General features: G+C 35.4%; 4 protein-coding genes across 8 annotated transcripts; 3 read left to right on the top strand and 1 right to left on the bottom strand.

Annotated features, from left to right (window-relative positions):
* Positions 530–3,339, top strand: LOC18591721 (putative 12-oxophytodienoate reductase 11). 2 transcript variants are annotated; one of them, XM_007018007.2, is made up of 5 exons: positions 530–732; positions 1,616–1,756; positions 1,996–2,126; positions 2,217–2,393; positions 2,612–3,339. In XM_007018007.2, exons 1-5 carry the CDS (start codon positions 656–658, stop codon positions 3,202–3,204), a joined length of 1,119 nt encoding a protein of 372 aa, XP_007018069.2. In that variant the 5' UTR covers positions 530–655; the 3' UTR covers positions 3,205–3,339. The 2 variants fall into 2 exon arrangements, with proteins under 2 accessions (XP_007018069.2, XP_017981222.1); XM_018125733.1 differs by lacking the exon at positions 1,616–1,756 and having other exon boundaries at positions 531–732.
* Positions 4,123–6,031, top strand: LOC18591720 (HMG1/2-like protein). The gene is made up of 8 exons (XM_007018006.2): positions 4,123–4,499; positions 4,596–4,644; positions 4,776–4,883; positions 5,117–5,174; positions 5,273–5,317; positions 5,407–5,487; positions 5,580–5,672; positions 5,759–6,031. Exons 2-8 carry the CDS (start codon positions 4,604–4,606, stop codon positions 5,774–5,776), a joined length of 444 nt encoding a protein of 147 aa, XP_007018068.1. The 5' UTR covers positions 4,123–4,499; positions 4,596–4,603; the 3' UTR covers positions 5,777–6,031.
* LOC18591719 (pentatricopeptide repeat-containing protein At2g01860) lies at positions 7,333–12,330 on the top strand. 4 transcript variants are annotated; one of them, XM_018125732.1, is made up of 3 exons: positions 7,333–7,504; positions 8,858–9,160; positions 9,359–12,330. In XM_018125732.1, exon 3 carries the CDS (start codon positions 10,501–10,503, stop codon positions 12,094–12,096), a length of 1,596 nt encoding a protein of 531 aa, XP_017981221.1. In that variant the 5' UTR covers positions 7,333–7,504; positions 8,858–9,160; positions 9,359–10,500; the 3' UTR covers positions 12,097–12,330. The 4 variants fall into 4 exon arrangements, with proteins under 4 accessions (XP_017981221.1, XP_017981218.1, XP_017981219.1 ...); XM_018125729.1 differs by having other exon boundaries at positions 9,279–12,330; XM_018125730.1 differs by lacking the exon at positions 7,333–7,504 and adding an exon at positions 7,529–7,998 and having other exon boundaries at positions 9,279–12,330.
* On the bottom strand, positions 12,631–14,298 carry LOC18591717 (transport and Golgi organization 2 homolog). The gene is made up of 5 exons (XM_007018002.2): positions 13,892–14,298; positions 13,609–13,795; positions 13,317–13,523; positions 13,047–13,238; positions 12,631–12,965 (listed from the first exon to the last, which is right to left on the bottom strand). The coding sequence occupies exons 1-5, from the start codon at positions 13,972–13,974 to the stop codon at positions 12,831–12,833; spliced, it is 804 nt and encodes a 267-aa protein (XP_007018064.2). The 5' UTR covers positions 13,975–14,298; the 3' UTR covers positions 12,631–12,830.

Genomic DNA, 18,114 nt, shown 5'->3' with positions numbered 1-18,114 from the left:
CAGCAAGAAAAGCCCCCGTTTAGGTCCAGCACATACTGGGCAGAGGACAAGCCCGTACTAAAAAAATGACTCAACGCCTGCTATGCCAGGCTTTGACAAAAAGCCAAGGAATCAACTTCTTTCCACAAAAAAACGAAGCAAGCTAAAACAATTAAGCCTCAGACCAATTAATCCACAACAGATTCTGGGCTCTTTGAACCCCACCCTTTGCCATTTATCAATTATTGAGATCCTCAAGTTTCCTACGCAACCAACAATTAAAAACTTCTCATCACCAACCAAAACAAGAAAAATAAAAGTTGAGAATAAGGTTATTATCTTATAATTTTGAGTTGCGTGCCATGCTAATGTCAACTGCCTCAATAAAAGACATTTTTCTCAGAAGTAAGAATGAAAGACAAAACAAACCCAAACACGATTCTACATTGGGTTGCCTTTTTCGTCCATGATTGGGCTAAATGTGAATTTTTAAACACAAGTCTTTTTCATTGACCAAGGATAATTCGTAAACTAGTTGTTATTTTTCCTCGTTTCCTTCGCTTGTGGTTCATGGTATCTACTCTGTTTTTGGTCGTATAAGTCTAAAACAACACAAGCTTCTCTGTTCCCATGTCCTTGCTACAAAGCTTATTTGGAAGGGAATAAGAGGGAAGGCATGACTGCAGACGAGAAGATGGAGGTTATTCCCCTCCTCACTCCGTACAAGATGGGAAGTTTTAGTCTCTCTCACAGGTCTGTTTGAACCCACGTACCTTGATTTCCCTCAAGTTATATATATAGTACTAGAACTAGACTTTTTTTTTAAAAGCATTCATGAGATTTCATTAGAGAAATGGAGTGGAACATTCACTTTTCAAAGTACAGAACAGGACACAATGACCAGTAGTATTTATTCTGATATCGGAACTTCTTCATTAAGTAGTAGTATGATTTCCAAGTCTCAAATCACAAACTTTAATTTGAATCCTCGATCTTGTTACTCCTGCATGCTTTTTGTAAGCAGGAAAGAAGTCTTTCGGGTTGATCTTGGGTTTTTTCTGTTTTGCTCCATGATTGGGAGCTGGGTTGATGGAAGACAGGGTTATATGTTTCGAAGGGATATTGGCTGGGGTATACCTCGTTTTAAGGTTCTGGGCATATCCCACACATATACAGGGGTCGCCAAAAAAATGAACTCTAAATTTCATGTTTCGGAATACTCCTCCTTCCAGCTATATATATTCAGTATCAACATGGATCAGAAAGGGCACAAGCTCTTGTAATCGAATAAGAAGTCTCCAATGTCGAATCAGATTCAGCTAACCTTTAAAATGGAAGATTACTTACGGAATGCCATGAGCTTAAACGTACGGAGGAGTTGAGTGTGCCATGTCCAACGTTCTGTATATGAATTTGGATATAACTTCTAAGTGATTTTTACTATTATAATTCTAGAGACTTTTGTTTTTCAAGTCTCTGATGATCTCCACAAGGGATGCATGCAGGTTGATCAGGACATAGTTAAATGTTAAAAACTTTCAATCTATCTGATTAAGATGCTATGATATTTCTATGGATATTCGATTTAGATAGCATATATGTTAATAATTGGTACATTCTTTTGATTGTTGTGTAGGATAGTTTTGGCACCAATGTCCAGACTGCGATCTTACGAGTTTGTTTCTCAAACTCATGCTGTTTTATATTACTCCCAGAGAACAACCCAAGGTGGTTTCTTGATTGGAGAAGCCTCCGGTATTTCAGAAACTGCTCAAGGGTACATGTTAGACCTTCCTACACGATTTCGAAATCATCTTTTTTGTAGAAAATCTTATGATTTCTGCTAGAGTTCAACCTCTGCTACTCTGTTTCAAATAAAAATTCTACACTTTCATATTGTTAATTAACAATGTCTACTTTCTGGAGTGAGAGCGAGAGAGAAGAGGCTGTATCCAATCACAGTCATCCTCTGATTCTTGGTTTGTTTTTTCATTTTTCCCTGGCATCTGGTTGAAGTTACCCAAATACTCCCGGCATCTGGACAGAAGAACAAGTGGATGCATGGAAACCGATTGTGCATGCTGTTCATGAGAAGGGGGGAATATTCTTTTGTCAATTATGGCACGCTGGCAGGGCTTCTGATCATTGTAATTCTTTGCTTTTTCCTCATCTCCGAGAGCAGAATCAATTCTGAATAGTTTCGTGCAGTACTGAAAATTCAATTGCTTGTTTCACAGCTTTCCAACCTAATGGTCAGCCCCCGATCTCCTGTACGTCCAAACCCATCCAAGCTAAGACTCACATCGATGGCACAACGCCTGCAGCTTTTCCAGCTCCTCGCCGATTGACAGTCGATGAGATAACCCAAGTCGTAGATGACTACAGAAAGGCAGCTCGAAATGCTATGGAAGCTGGTAATATTTCTTTGCCGCTTGACTTTGGATTACACATTTTGCATGAGCCCTGGCATCCAGGGCCAACTCTTTCCTATCATAGAACTATCAATTTTTTCCCCGTCATTCGCTCATTTTGATCTACCCGTTGCAAAAATTTGCCTACCCGGATTGCAATAGTTATGGATTCAGCTGGCTATCATATCGATATCCTGGGAATTAATGATTCGAAGTTACAGGTTTTGATGGAGTAGAGATTCATGGAGCTAATGGCTATCTGATCGATCAGTTCTTGAAGGACCAAGTGAATGATAGAACAGATGAGTATGGAGGGAGCTTGGAAAATCGTTGCCTCTTCCCTTTAGAAGTAGTTAAAGCAGTTGCTGATGAGATTGGAGCTGACAGAGTCGGCCTAAGACTCTCCCCGTTTGCTGATTACAATGACTGTGGCGACTCAGACCCTGAAGCCCTCGGCCTTTACATGGCGCAGTCCCTGAACAAACTCGGAATTTTGTACTGCCATGTGATAGAGCCGAGGATGGTCACCCAATTTGATAGCCAAAACACCAAGGACAGTCTCTTGCCGATGAGAAAGGCTTTCAAAGGAACGTTTATCGTGGCCGGTGGATACAACAGAGAAGACGGGAATGCTGTGGTTGCCAGGGATGGTGCTGACCTTGTTGCATTCGGACGCTTGTTCCTGGCTAACCCTGACTTACCAAGGAGATTTAAGCTCGATGCTGTGCTTAACAAGTATGATAGAAACACCTTTTACACGCATGATCCTGTTGTTGGTTACACAGACTATCCATTTCTTGAAACTGATAACTAAACCATTTAATTTCTTTTTATAGACAATAACCAATAATGTACTATGGAAAGAAACTCCATTGGTGCAAATTGCAATAACTATTATTCATTTTCAGAAAACATGTGGTTCTACATCACGTTCAATTGTTGCTTTCCATCTCTAAATGTTTGTATTTATTTGATTTTTACGGATGTTAAGATAAAAGTTTTGATTTTGATATATTTCACATTAAAATGTGATTTTAATATAATATAAATATTTAATATTTTTTAGTATGAAGCAAATTAAAAATATGAAAATTATATTTGTAATATAGAAAATGTAAAAATATTTACCTTCCATTTGGAACTTTTCGAACTAAAAATAAATAAAGAAAATGGAACAAATGGAGTATTTATTTATCAAAACTGATAAGAAATATGGGATGATAAGATATCCACGAAATATTATTAAAGCTGTCTATAATTTTTCAATAATCTTGATAATTAATTTGGAACCATATTGTGCACTTAAGTTCACATTGTATTTTTATTATTCCAATTTTTGGATAAAAAAAGAGAAAAATGTTTAACTATTACAAATTAGGAATTAAATTTTCTTTTTGTAAACGACTCTAAATATATAGGTACATGCTATTTTCTTCTCTATTTTATGGAGAAAAACTATAGGATAAAAAATTGTTATATTTAATAGAAAATTTATAATCTATTGTTTAATTTATTCATTACAAAAAGAAAATGGAAATGGTTTGGGCCAAGTTTTTCTTTTAATTTTTGGTAATGGACAAAAACTTAAAGGCTCATTGGCCCATTATAATTTTTTTTTGTTTTAAATGGATTGGGCTTAGATCGAGTGGAAACCGGCCCATTGAATCTCAATCTTGTGGGGGGGAAGGAATTTACCTATATAGCCCAATGGCCAACCCAGCTGTGAGACAGTATTGCGGAAAATGTAAACTTACACGTTGACAAAAGGGAAGGAGAAAAGAGAACCAATCTCCCCAGTGAGAGCGAAGAAGCACAAAGGAAACACAAAAGGGAGATGAAAGGCAAAGCTTAGGAGTCACGCAGCCAATGGTGTAAAAGCACACAGATCGCTGACCTGGCATGAAATTTCCAAATCCCGCCTAAACCCCCCAATTTTCATTTCGTGCGCAATTGAATTTCAATTTCCCCAACTTAATATCTCCGCCTTTCGGCGTCTAAGCTCACCCCTCAATCTCACACATACTTCTTCTCTCTCTCTCTCTCTCTCTCTTTTCCTTTTTTCCCTTTCTCTCTCTGTAACACTAACCCTAACCCTAGCTCACCAACCAGGTATTTTCCATTGATTTTCATCGTTTTTCCACGATTTTTCGCGTTTTTCTATCGATTTCTTCTGTATTTTTGGCTGATCTGCGATTTTAATGTCAGGATTCGACATGAAGGGAGGTAAATCCAAGTCAGATACTAAGAGCGCTAAGTAAGTTTTTCTCATCATTTTCTGTTCGGTATTTTGGAAAGCTTGTTCAGATCGCGTGTTCTAGGATCTCAGATCTAGATTAGGATTTATGTATGTTTTGTTTGACTTGATTGTGTGATTTGTGTTGATAGGCTCTCTGTGAATAAGAAACCAGCCACGAAAGGTGGAAGGAAATCGGGGAAGGCTGTCAAGGATCCAAACAAGCCAAAGAGGCCAGCCAGTGCCTTCTTCGTTTTCATGTAATCACTCACGAATCTCTCCTGTATTTGTGGGTTTTTCTTTAATTTTTTGGTTTGTTCTGTTTGCTCCGTGGAAAACTCTGGCGTTTATATTCTTCGTAAAAACCACAATTGAAGAGGTGAATTGAACGTATCTTTTTATGGTCAAAGAAAAATTGAGCTTCCAGGAATCATTTTGTAGATTTACTTTTCATATTCAATCTAATTTGTTAATGTTGTTTTTGTGATTCAAGGGAGGAGTTCCGTGAGCAATACAAGAAGGATCATCCTAAAAACAAATCCGTTGCTGCTGTAAGTAGTAGCAATGTCTTTTGTTGTTTGTTATTAGGTTCTTTTCCTTTTAGTTTAATTTGATTTTGTTATTTGTATATCTCTTTCGGGTTGTTTAGGTTGGCAAAGCTGGTGGAGATAAGTGGAAAAGCATGTCTGAAGCTGTAAGTATTTGGCTGTTTTAAGAGTTAAAAATCTCTGTAAATTACATGCCATTATGTTTTTCTTATTGATTTCAAACATATGGTTTTAGGAAAAAGCACCTTTTGTTGCTAAGGCAGAGAAGCGAAAGGTGGAGTATGAGAAGAACATGAAAGCCTACAATAAGAGACAGGTAATTGATTTAACTGTCTTTATTTAATGAGCAGAGACAATTTCAATTTGGATTGTTAACAGCATGAGCTTGTTTTTTTTTGTTGATACTAGGCTGAGGGTCCCAAAGCTGATGATGAAGAGGAGTCTGAAAAGTCTGTGTCTGAGGTTAACGATGAGGAGGATGATGAAGAAGGCAGTGGGGAGGTATGATGCAGTGTTTCAGTTACATGTAACTGATCTTATTGCTTATTGTGGGGATCTTATTGAATTGGTTCTCTCATTTTTTGCAGGAAGACGATGACGAGTAGGAAGTTCGACGGAGGATAGCATAATCAATGTAGGCTGTGATAGTGTTTGATCATCTTATGTTAATGCTTTGATGTTTCCATGTTATTCTTTTAGATGCACATGTCATCTAAGGGAAATGTACCTCTGAATCCTGTTGGTTTCTTTTGACCTTCAGAAATTATTAGTTGTAGATGGGAGATTTGCTGCTGCTGCTATAATGTACTTTTGATTTAAAGTTGAATGGCTTAGATAAATCTTTGTAGAGAATTAGTCCACCCTATAGCCTTTTTAGCCTAACGTGCATGTTGGTATGCTTTCACTGTTTGCTTCAATGCTTCTGGTTCATTAATTCCTGTGACAAAGCATCTGAAATTCTGAATTCTGTAGATGTTCGACCTTGAACAGCTCACCTGCCTAATTGTTTTTCTTTAGTTTTGGGCAACAACGATAATAATAATAATGGATGAACGTGGACAAGATTGAGGTCGCGCTAGTGATGATTTGGCTGTTTGGGTTTGTAATTCTGGTTGCTGAATTCAAGTTTTCAAGCTTTCTTTTCCATGTGTTGATTGTTATTTAGCAAATAACAGTGGCAATACTATAGGTTTTAATATTAAATCAGCTGTAAATCCTGACGCTGTAATTCAAAATTCCTTCGTATCCGAGTCATGCTGTTGTCTCCAAATTTGCCATCTAATTTTGAGCTGAAATCTCTAATGACAATTCACATCTTGGACTATGAAAGGGGTTTTTGACTGCTGACCTTCTGGATATGGTTCATGTTGAATTGTTGGTGATAATTGTATTTAAATATCCAGATATGCTTAGACAATTGGATATTGGTCAAAGATTGAAGTTAGATTTCATGCTTGGTTAAAGTTACAATAAAGTGTTGAGACCTGATACGAACCCAAAAGGACAAATGGTTCCAATATGCCCTCCAATCCTATTATAATTACTCAATTGGTTTTGAAAAGGCAGTCGAGTCCCTCCCTACCGGGGCAATGTAGTGTTGGAGGAGTGAGTCAATTGAATTAGTAAATTACGCTATGGTAAGCACAAAAGGTTTAAATATAATAATAATTTAGTAAAACTCAACGTATCGAACTGAATTGGTTTAATATTTGTTAATGTTGAAAGCATACATTATTGATTCTTGCTATATTCTCATGTTAAGCATATAGCATTTCGATTATCACGTTTCCTAGAAAAAGTCAATTGAAATTTTTAAATGGTATTTTATCGTAGTATTCGACTGTATAATAAAAATTTTTTCTGGTAATAATTGAACTTATAGAAAAAAAAGAGAGTAAAAAACGTATAGCATTAATATCTCAATTGTTGTATTTAACTCTTTCTTAGTTTCTTTCCCATTTATCTTTTTTTTTTTTTAAGATTTCTCATAACGAATTTTCTTTTTTTTTTAACAGTGCAAATTTATTTTTAAATTAAAAATATGAAGTATTTATATTAAACGCTAACTATTTAAGAAAGGAGGAGAATTATTAATTTAATTATTGAAAAAACAAATTTTGGAATTTTCAGTAGCAAGACAAAATCGTCAAAATGGGTTGAGAGTAATGGGCCGGGGAAAGGAAGCAAAGAAGCATACAAGGGGCCGTCATGATATTTCCTTCCTTGATAGAAAGGCCCGTAATGGACAGTTAACCGGTTCTAAACGGGTGCCCGGCTTCGATTTCCAATCGACGAAGACGAGACCGATGATATCCAAGCAATCTCCTCAACAGGTTTCCTTTTTATAAATTAATCCTTTTTTTATTATTATTTTTATGTTTTGCTGTTTCTTTCTTTATTACTGAATTTGTTTTATTCATCAGGGCATTGCTCTCAGTAAGTTTTATGTCTAGGTTTAGGGTTCTTTTATGTGTTCTGGGAATTAGGGAAATCTCTAAATGCTTATGATTTGGGCTTCTTCCTTTTGGTTCGCAAGAAAGAAAGATTGGGAGGAAGGAAGTTTCGATGTTTGAATAGTGCCCGTCATGAACCTTGTGTTGTTTATTGAACTGCCTTTTTTCACAATCTTACCATGTAATTGGTCAGTCTTTTTCATATTTTCTGGCTTCTGGCTTTCAGTAATGCCATCTTTTGATTGTCATGATTGTTTTGGGACTTTTTCCATGTAGTTTTTCGGTGGAGTCCATATAAAATGTTGTTATGGCTTTTTAAATTGCGGTGCAAAGTTAGGACACATGATGTTATACACTTGATCTCTGAACTTCAGGTAAGTTCACCTGTTGACAAGTTTATGTGCTGATGCCCTTTTCATTGCACCTTGTATTACAAGATAACATTTCCCTTTGTCTTTCTAGTCTTTTTGTTTTCTTCTTTTTAAGAGAAATAAGTTGGATGATCTCTTTTGTGCCCTGGTGTGTGCCTTGTTGTGCAAAACCTGAACCCTTGAGCTGTCTAAATGATGAGGAAGATGACCCCTATATCATTTATACGCATGCATAGGAGGAGCTTTTTCGTCTATGTTTGGTAGAATTTGTTGGGGGCCTGATAGGCTGTGGTTTATCTGATGTTTACCCTGATATCTAAATAATCATATAAAAGATTGCTAGGTCACTCAGATTTTGTTTGTGTATATTAAATATTTTCTCCAGTAGCATATTATACGCTTTTGCTAGATACATGGAGTGCGGAATGAAGCTACAAATGACTGTTGTTCAACTTGTGCTATACAAAGTGCATGTGTGCCACCATTCACTATGTAAATATGTAGATTTGCTGAAAGATGGAAAGGGTGAGAGCCATTCATGAGCAAAAACGTTGATTGCAAATACACAGAATACACATCCTGGAATTGCCTGTTTCTAAGGGTGCACTTTAGTTTATGTTAAAGGGCAACTAGGCAATGTGAATAGCCATCTGGGTCATTCTCTTTTTTGATTCATATGCGTCCACCAGTTGCTATTTTCGATTACGTTTTCGTTTTTTTATTTAGTGAATAACTATTTAAACTGAATGACTGATCTTAGGCCCTTGTTAAGTCCTTGGTTACAGTTGATTCTTTCCAATCTTTAGGTAAGCATAACACATTCGATTACTATCATTGCTAGCATCTTATTGATAATGTGCAGGGATGTTTTGAAGTGGACACAGCCTATGGATGATGTCGTCATTGATGTGCTCTTGCACCAACAGAGCTTGGGAAACAGGGTTGATAAGGTTTTCACTACGATGGCATATGAGAATATGGTGAATGAATTGCATGAAAAGATTGGGATGCCAATTGAAAAGGTCACCTGAAAAATTGTATAAAAACTCTGAAGCATAATTTTAACAAGTTTTATAACCTTTTCAAGGGCAGAGGCGGTTTTGCTTGGGGTCTGGACACTAAAATGTGGACTGCTAAGCCTGAATTATGGAAAGCTCTAGCAAAGGTTGGTTTTTCTTTTTCCCCCCTTCCAATATATTCCTGTTTAAATTATCTGCCATCTGAGCATGTTTATATTAATGGAACTAATCTCCATCTTGTATTGTGGTTTTTTTGTATCTCAGTCAAAACCTGATTCAAAAAAATGGATGACTACTAGAATTTCTAATTACGATAAGTTGTTGATGCTTTTTGCAAACGATAGAGAAAAGGAGGATGGAGCTAAAGGGGGTCAATGGACCAGCTCAATTGGCGGAGTATTGTTTGATGGTATTCCTTTGCAAGATGTAGTTGGTCTGACCATGGAGGACAATGACATGAATGATACCAGTCAAGTCGTTTCTCAAGTGCCATCCCAGTCTGCAACATCGTTTAAAGGGAAAAAATGAAAGGCTCCAGGAGTTGCAAGTATTTCAGAGAGAGTTTAAAAGCATAAGGGAAGCAATTAAAGATGTTGCAGGTGCAATTAGTGAGGGAAATGTTATATAGCTGAGAGAGGACGACCACGTGTTTACTACTCGGAGCAGGAAGTTTTTGCAGAATTAGTGAACATAGGTGTGGATACACAGTTACGCCATAAGGCTTACACTTTCCTTATTGCAAACGCAGCGAGGGTGAGAGCCTTGTTTGGTTGCCCAGCTGAGGAGCGCAAGGAATATTTGTCGCAGATGATGTATAGTTCTGAGGACTCAGCATATTAAAAATTTATTGGCTAGGTAGGGCGCACTACAGTTTCTTTCTTTTTTCCCTTGCGGATGGGGGAGAGATGTGTATATAAGGCGTTGGGGAAAGTAAGGGATTGTACATAAGATGAATGATATTCAGATAGCAATAATTCTTTTGTTCAACGTTTCTCTATTTGGCTACCTTATGCATATGATTACCTGCTACATGGAAGTCAAATGAATACATAATTTAAAAAGGTAAAACTAAATGGTTTGTGGATTCCTTCGATGATGTATTTATATCACGGCTTTGTATTTGGTGTAGTAACAACGAACAATCCTGGGATTTCTTCAATGGTTTTCGGGTTCCTTCATGCAGGGGCATCCAAACCAATTGTTGACTTTGTTTTACCAAATTGTAGCCTAATGATTGCCAAAAGAAAAAAGAGTTGCAGCCCAATGACGACTAGGACGTCGGGTGTTGGAAGTGGCTTTTGCATCTTAAGGCTCTTGGCGAGGCCTAGATGATTGGTTGGTGGGCTCCTCCTTAATAGCTTTCCTGATTGATTCCTTCGTTCAACTTTCAAGTGACAGACAATCGTACATCCAAAACAAGCTGTCAGGTAATAACCGCTGACGGAGATAAACTGTTTGAGGAAATTCGTGTTAGACATTGAATCATATGACCATCCCTTCATGCTGCGCAAGTTCCATTCCAGAACGGTTAAAACAAAAAATGGATTGCATGGTCTCATCCATTAGCCTACATCCTGTCATACCGTTGAAAAGAAAAGTAGTAAGGAGCATTTCTGTAACTTCCATGGCACATCCCAACACAAGAATTTGCTATAGAAAGCTACCCAAGAAGAACCACCGTTATCCGCGTCTCACCAAGCTTCCTCCTGACTTTGGCGTCAACTTATTCTTGCAGGAGCCTAGAACTGGAACCGACACCGCCCCTGACACTCAACAAATGGATTCAATTCCCCGTCGCAGCAATGAAGAAGAAGAAGAAGAAGAAGAAGAAAGTGAGGGGAAGGAGGAAGAAGTAGAAGATCAAGGGAATTATGTTGTTTGGGAATCAGATGAGGTCGAAGCCATATCGTCACTCTTTCAGGGAAGAATTCCTCAGAAGCCAGGAAAATTAGGCAGAGAGAGGCCTCTACCTCTCCCACTTCCTTACAAGCTACGGCCACTGGGATCTCCTACGCCAAAGAAACACGTTAAATTGACTTCTCCTGGGGTAATCTCTTCTAGGGCGTCTGTATCAAAACGGTTATACAAGAACCCAAGCTTTCTTATCGGCTTAGCCAGAGAGATTAAAGACCTTGATTCCGATGAAGATGTGTCTGCAGTTCTCGATAAGTGGGCTCGTTTTTTGCGCAAGGGTTCGTTGTCAATGACAATTCGGGAATTGGGTCACATGGGTCTTCCACAACGAGCTCTGCAAACTTTCTGTTGGGCTCAGAAGCAGCCTCAATTATTCCCGGATGATAGGATTTTGACTTCAACTGTTGAGGTCTTGGCAAGGAACCGAGAACTAAAATTGCCAGTCAACTTGGAGAAGTTCGCTAGCTTGAGTAATCGGAGTCTGATTGAGGCGATGGTGAAGGGGTTCATCAAAGGTGGAAACTTGAACCTTGCTTGGAAGCTTCTTTCAGTTGCTAAGCAAAGTAAAAGAATGCTGCATCCAAGCATTTATGCAAAGCTAATATTGGAGCTTGGTAAGAATCCAGATAAGCACACGCTTGTAGAGGACTTACTGGATGATCTCGGAGAAAGGGAGAATTTGAATTTAAGTCAGCAAGACTGTACTGCCATCATGAAGATTTGCATTAGGCTTGGGAAATTCGAGACAGTGGAGAGCTTGTTTAACTGGTTCAAACAATCTGGGCGTGACACGACTGTGGTTATGTACACAACCCTGCTTCATAGTCGTTATTCTGAGAAGAAATACAGGGAGGCATTAGCTCTGGTTTGGGAAATGGAGGCCTCGGAATGTCTCCTTGATCTTCCTGCTTATCGTGTAGCAATAAAGGTTTTTGTTGCTCTGAATGATCTCTCTAGAGCTGTGAGATATTTTTCGAAACTGAAGGAAGCAGGTTTCTCTCCAACATATGACATCTATCGGGACTTGATTAGTATTTATATGTTTTCCGGGAGACTGGCCAAGTGTAAGGAGGTTTGCAAGGAGGCAGAGATGGCAGGATTTTCATTGGACAAACATACCTTAGCACAACTGTCACAACTTGAGAAAGAAATGAGGTTAGGTTTATGAATAGGAGGTGTTTGCTTCACCATTGTCATGTTGATATCTAGAGTTATTAGTCTCTTTATATCCAATTTAAAGATCTAATCTTTTTAACTGTATTGTATATAGTGATTTAAATCCAATGAAGCTCAAGACATAACACACATGCCCTTGCCGGCAACCTGTGTTTTGGACATGAAAGGATTTGAAAATGAAAAAACAAACCTACACCATACAGGGAGGTTCCATAAACCTTTTTAATTTTTCAGCCTCCTGTGATTGCCAGATGCATTTACCTAATTTAAACTTACACCTTAAACGGAAGGTTCCGTAACTGGTATCATTCTAGTACTTAGGATTTTCAAGTTGGACGTCTTGTATTGTTTTTTTTTCTCCTTGTTTCGGAGGATTTCTTGATCGAGACGATCTCTTTGAATGAGATTGGAAGTATTTATTTGGTTGATTTCTTGGGTATTCTAGTTAAATGCTGTCATTTTCTATCCAACTGCACCTTCTGCAGTGGCAATAACATAGAGCATGATCAATCATGGTAATTCCCTGTGGAAGGAAATTTTGCAGTTGCCAAGTATAATTACTAGATACATGTTCATCCATTGTTTTATTGATTGTGCCTTATCAGGCCTGCATCATTAAATTAGTCTAAGTACATAAGCTTAAAATTCTTGATATCACACAAAAATAGATAAAAGTTGTGACGATTAAATCTCTTCTTTTTGGAAAGGATGGTTTACCACCTCAATCTACTTGACCTTCTGGATATGATAATTGGTGGTTCTCTCTTTCCACATATCCTTTTCAAGATATTTCTCGTAAAAGGCAACTTCCCCACCAGCATGTATGGTCAATGCTGCGGTGCTTCTTGTGCCATAAAGCCCCTGTATTCCGGAAAACAGATGGATAAGTAAAACTACCCAAATTTCCACATTTTGAGTAGAATTTATAGTTGAAATTTTTACCAGTGGGGTGTCCACTTCGACAAATATGGAGCTAAGATTGAACTCCCAGTCAAGAGCACAAATCCCAGGTAACTTGCTTTTATCAGCTTTAACTTTGTCCTTCATAAGTTTTTCAACCATCTCTTTCACGATTACTTCATTTTTACCAAGTTTATTGAGCATTTGTTTGAAGTTTTTACCCAGCCGCTGAGCCTGCATGCAGAGGGGGGAAGAAAAGGATCAACACTCTCATTGTTGTTTTCTACGTAAAATGATATGTATAATATCTACCTTATGCCAGGGTGAGTCGAGCTTCGCATTTGAAAGAACGTGAAGGCCTGGAGAAACCTGTTGGATGCTAACGGGCTCCCCCTTTGGTCTATTGGAGGCATAAACCATTGATTTGGAAGGAATGTCAGCCAATATCAGGTTAAATCCGTTGTACTGATGAGCCTCTTTCACTAGTTCCTCTGCAAATTCCATCGGGCTCTTTGTGCTCTGAAATAACAAAGACCGCATTGAATTTACGCAACCCCTTTTTTTGTCAGGTGAACTTGAACAAACCTCACAAAGATTGCATTACCTCCAAGAAAAGTACAGGAAGATCCCCGCGGCTCTTTGCTTCAGGTAGGGTATGAAGCTCCAACACATTGGTAAGAAAAGCTACCCTGCCTTGTTTTGAACATGCCAACCATGTCCCTCCTGCAACCTCATCTCTTCCTCCCAAAATCCCGCTACCATCATCCCACCATGCCACTGGCGTTGTAGGCCTTGAAAGAATACCATAACAAATCCCCATCGATTAACAAGGCAAGTTAAACAAAGAAAAAAGAAAAGAAGAGAATTCAAGTGAAATGAAAACTTGCCTGTTGTGGTATTCATCTCTGTTGTGTAGCAGAAGAAGAGGATAGAGCGGATGAGCTTGCCAAACAAAGGCAGCAATACACATGGTTCCTATTCCCAAAGAAAAGAGAATTCAATTCAAGGATTTGGCTTGTTCTGAAACTCAAAAACGATGGAAGACTGTCAAATGAGCAGAGAAGAGAAGCCAGATTAGAACTGCATTTTGCATGCGGTTTGCTTTGACAATTGTCAGGGTCGGACTGACTGTATATATACACGCACACAGACTCTACATCACCCTGTCTTTATCCTTCCTCCTTTCCCCTTTTTCATGTCTTCTTTTTTGGATAACAATATGGAAAGGAAGCTATCAAATTGATACGCGTTGGTGGTTCAAAGAAACAAGTGGCCGAACCCAACAATGGTTGCTTGTTGATAAGGATGTTAAATGGTTAAATATCCCCTGCAAGAAACCTTTCTGCTTCAAGGATAGAAATCTTTAACTGGCCGCCAAAGCTGAACCATCTATAGTTCTTTTTCTTTCATTTTTCTTTTTTTTTTTTTTTACAGATTTTAAAATTTTCTTCCTCAGTATTTCTTATGCCCTTTTTGGGTTTTTGGGTTTGTGACGCAGACTCCTTCCTAGACCATATAAAGTAAGAAAGGAAGACTAGATAGATTGGAAACATTCATTGATCGAAACTGAATGAATTTTAATATTATTAATAGTTAAAATTGATCGAGATGAATTTTACAATATAATTTAATCGATTTCGAATTATTTTTAATAACATTTCAATTAATTTGATTTTTAAAATTTTAAAATTAAATTGATGTATTACTCGTCCTTAAAAAGCTGACGCAGAGGATGACATTAAATAATATTGATAAAGATCAAAGTTTGCAACATAAGTATGATTGAAATTATTATGGTATTATTACAACAGGAAGAGTGAAGAGAAAGGAATAGTATTTCCTCCAATCAAATTCCACGGTTAGCATTACAACACCTGTAATGGTTTTACACGTGTGACGGCATTTAAGAGAGAGCAGGTGACCGGCTTCGTAGGTAGTGTGGGTAGTAAATACAATCCCGGTTCTACAATAGCTCTAGCTTTTGGGCCGGAGCAGAGGGTTGTACTATTTATTTATAGTGTTTTTTTTTTCAGTTATTTTTTAAAAATTTTATAAATATTAAAATAAAAATTCTAATTTTGATATATTATGTATTAAAATTTAAAATTTTGATGAGATAAATACTTGATACTTTTTATTATAAAAAGTCTAAAATTAATTATTTAAAATATTTCCAAAAAATGAGAAAAATGTAGTAAGTAGGCCTGTAGCATGCATTCTCTATTTAGAAACCGTAGGCGCCGCCATTGTAAAAATAGGAGCTTTGTTTGCGTGCTGAAGTGAATTAGACAATTAGTCCACAATTTGTTCATGTTTATCGAGGAATAATTTTTTATTAAAATAAAGTTTATTTTGGTATAAATTAAAAAATAGTAACTCATTTAAATACAGTAAAAAATTAAGAATTTAATTAAATAATAATAGTAGCCATTTTATTTTTTTGGGAAATGAGGATAAAAAAAAGTAATTAATTATGGGAATTAATTACTCGAACCTCAGCAATAGCGGCCAACCGTTTTGGAGGCTTACGAATTGTACCTTCATTTGGCAGGGCGGCGTAAGAGCAAGTGACTAGAGGTTTGTCCACGTCTTATCTTGCTATGATCTAATCTATTATTTGATATTTAGATAATAATCATTTTACCTTTTAATGTAAAGATATAACTTCAATGATTGTTTTTGTTTTTGGCCACAGTCCCTAATTTAATGTCACATAACATTCCCATTCCCATTGGTATTTGATATTGGTAGACATTGGAACCTTGTTTTGCCTTTTACGTTTTCGGTCTCTTATGCCATTTCTGTGTTATAATAAATATATATCTGTATAGTTAAAAGTGTCCAAAGAAATAGTATTAAGTTAAATATATTTGAATTTGGACAATATTTTAGATTTTGATGTATATTAAAATTTTTTAAAAATTTATAATATAGATGTTCAAAATTTTTGTATGAAAAATAATAAAATAATGAATAAATAATTTAATTAATATTAAAAAAGTAAGAGTTTTATGGGTTTTAGAAAAGGACACTGATGGAGTATGATTTTGTTAATTAATTTTTTTTATTTTATGTTTGCAGGTCTATGGTTGATTATGTTCATTTATTATGAAACATTTTCTTGTATTGAAAATATACTCATATTAGCTAATGAGCTCGAATTAAATTTTGTTCGTTTAATAACGTTGAACTTGAATTTTACCATCTTTCAAAGCTAGCTAGCTTAAGATTGAAACAAATTGTGATCAACTTCTGCCTGAGTTCCATTAATTTCTAAGGAATCAACCACTCATTAACAAGCATTGAGGAAGGTTTATATATATGCATATATAATGATTAAACCCCTTATCTAGATCTGACAATTCGTGTTAACATATTGTGAATGTGTCAGATACGATTAGATATAAAATACGTTAAAGTTAAACACGAACACACACGTTTAATATTCATATCTTAAATTTAAAATATATACACGTATATATTTAATATACGTATAACACAACACGATACATTTAATATTCGTATCTTAAATTTAAAATATATATATATATATATTACGTGTAACATAACACAACACGATTAACACATTTATTAAACGTGTCAATATACGACACAATACAATTAATAACACGATTAAATAAAAATATTTGTAATTAAATATAATTGTATTATTTAAATTTAAAATCTATAATTATAAAAATAATTATAACAAAAATAATAATAACATCAAATAATCATCAAAAGTTAAAAATTAGAATTGAGCATGTATAATTACATTATATCTTTATTAAATTAAAAAAAAAAACTTATTAAAATAATTATTTATATTTACTTATATAAAGTTAAATAGTTTTTAACTATTAATTTTTAATATGTTAATAAAAGTGTCATGTATACACGCTTAAACACGATAACACAATTAAGTAAGCGTATTTAAATGTGTTTTAAACGTGTTTGTCGTGTCTGACACGATTAGACACGAAACAGGTTAAGACTAAACCCAAAACATATTTAACATGTATCTTCTTATGTTGTGTTAACGTGTCGTATTCAAAATTATGAGGTCTACCCCTATCTATAAAGTGCTAACCCCAACTTTCAATCGGATTCTATTTGTTTGTTTCTTTATTTAAAGATTAATAATGTACATTGATGTAGACATACTCAAATTTAATAGTATGCAAAAGCTAAATGCACAAATTAATAGAGGTAAGTAAAATCAAATCAGATTGATTATTCATTCAAGTTAAATACTATTTAAGTAAAACGGTTCGATCTAATTAGTTCATTAAATCAATTAGTTCAAAATGTTTGGTCTAATTGATTTTTTAATCAGTTATTGATTTTTAAATTTTTAAACCAATTCACCAAAAAAATTAAATTAAATTTTAATATATATTAATATCATTTTGAAACAAGATCAAAGTGTCATTTTTAAGTGTTTTGAGACAATCTTTTGGATTTTACATAAGATAAAATGTTATGTATCTCATATCAGTAAAAGATGAGTAAGAAACAAACATTCATCCATTTAACAAACATGTTGTTTGGATGGAAAACATGAACTTGTGACAACAAGTACATCAAAATTCGTAATTCACCTAATTAAATTGTGTACCGCATATATTGGTGGAGTTCTAACTTGTAAGGCTGAGTAAATAAGTGGATTAAGTAGTTTGATATGTCATACCTAAAGACCGAATGAACCGAACATTTTAAAAAAATTGACCAAATATAAAGAAAAACCAAACCAACCAAATATAAAGTTGGTTTGATCAGTTTGGTTTTGAAACAATTGATTAAAATTTTATCACTTTTTTTTTACAAATTACAATATGAAAACTTATAAACTTCATTCATAATTTTACATATATACAAATTATGTATAAATTAAATATATGCATATATATAATACATTACTTTATTAAATATATGAAATTAATGATGCAATTTATATGTTATAATATTTTAATTTTTATATCAAAATTTGTATAAATAATAACTAATTATAAATAATTAAGGTGATAGCTAATAAAATTATTAAGTGTAATCAGATAAATAAAGTCCATTGTAAGTTACAGTAATGCTTATATATATATATATATATATA

Source organism: Theobroma cacao, chromosome 8, assembly GCF_000208745.1.
Source record: "Theobroma cacao cultivar B97-61/B2 chromosome 8, Criollo_cocoa_genome_V2, whole genome shotgun sequence".
Classification (NCBI taxonomy): Eukaryota; Viridiplantae; Streptophyta; class Magnoliopsida; order Malvales; family Malvaceae; genus Theobroma; species Theobroma cacao.
The sequence above is the reverse complement of the archived record's forward strand: the minus strand, read 5'-3'. Positions and strand labels throughout refer to the sequence as shown.

Coding starts and splice junctions, on each gene's coding strand:
- LOC18591721 (XM_007018007.2), top strand. CDS start 656: ATGACTGCAGACGAGAAGATGGAGGTTATTCCCCTCCTCACTCCGTAC. Junction 733..1,615: donor AGTTTTAGTCTCTCTCACAG/GTCTGTTTGAAC, acceptor ATTGTTGTGTAG/GATAGTTTTGGCACCAATGT. Junction 1,757..1,995: donor ATTTCAGAAACTGCTCAAGG/GTACATGTTAGA, acceptor ATCTGGTTGAAG/TTACCCAAATACTCCCGGCA.
- LOC18591720 (XM_007018006.2), top strand. CDS start 4,604: ATGAAGGGAGGTAAATCCAAGTCAGATACTAAGAGCGCTAA. Junction 4,645..4,775: donor TCAGATACTAAGAGCGCTAA/GTAAGTTTTTCT, acceptor TTGTGTTGATAG/GCTCTCTGTGAATAAGAAAC. Junction 5,318..5,406: donor GGAAAAGCATGTCTGAAGCT/GTAAGTATTTGG, acceptor ATATGGTTTTAG/GAAAAAGCACCTTTTGTTGC.
- LOC18591719 (XM_018125732.1), top strand. CDS start 10,501: ATGACCATCCCTTCATGCTGCGCAAGTTCCATTCCAGAACGGTTAAAA.
- LOC18591717 (XM_007018002.2), bottom strand. CDS start 13,974: ATGTGTATTGCTGCCTTTGTTTGGCAAGCTCATCCGCTCTATCCTCTT. Junction 13,239..13,316: donor TCGACTCACCCTGGCATAAG/GTAGATATTATA, acceptor CTCTGCATGCAG/GCTCAGCGGCTGGGTAAAAA. Junction 12,966..13,046: donor TCGAAGTGGACACCCCACTG/GTAAAAATTTCA, acceptor TCCGGAATACAG/GGGCTTTATGGCACAAGAAG.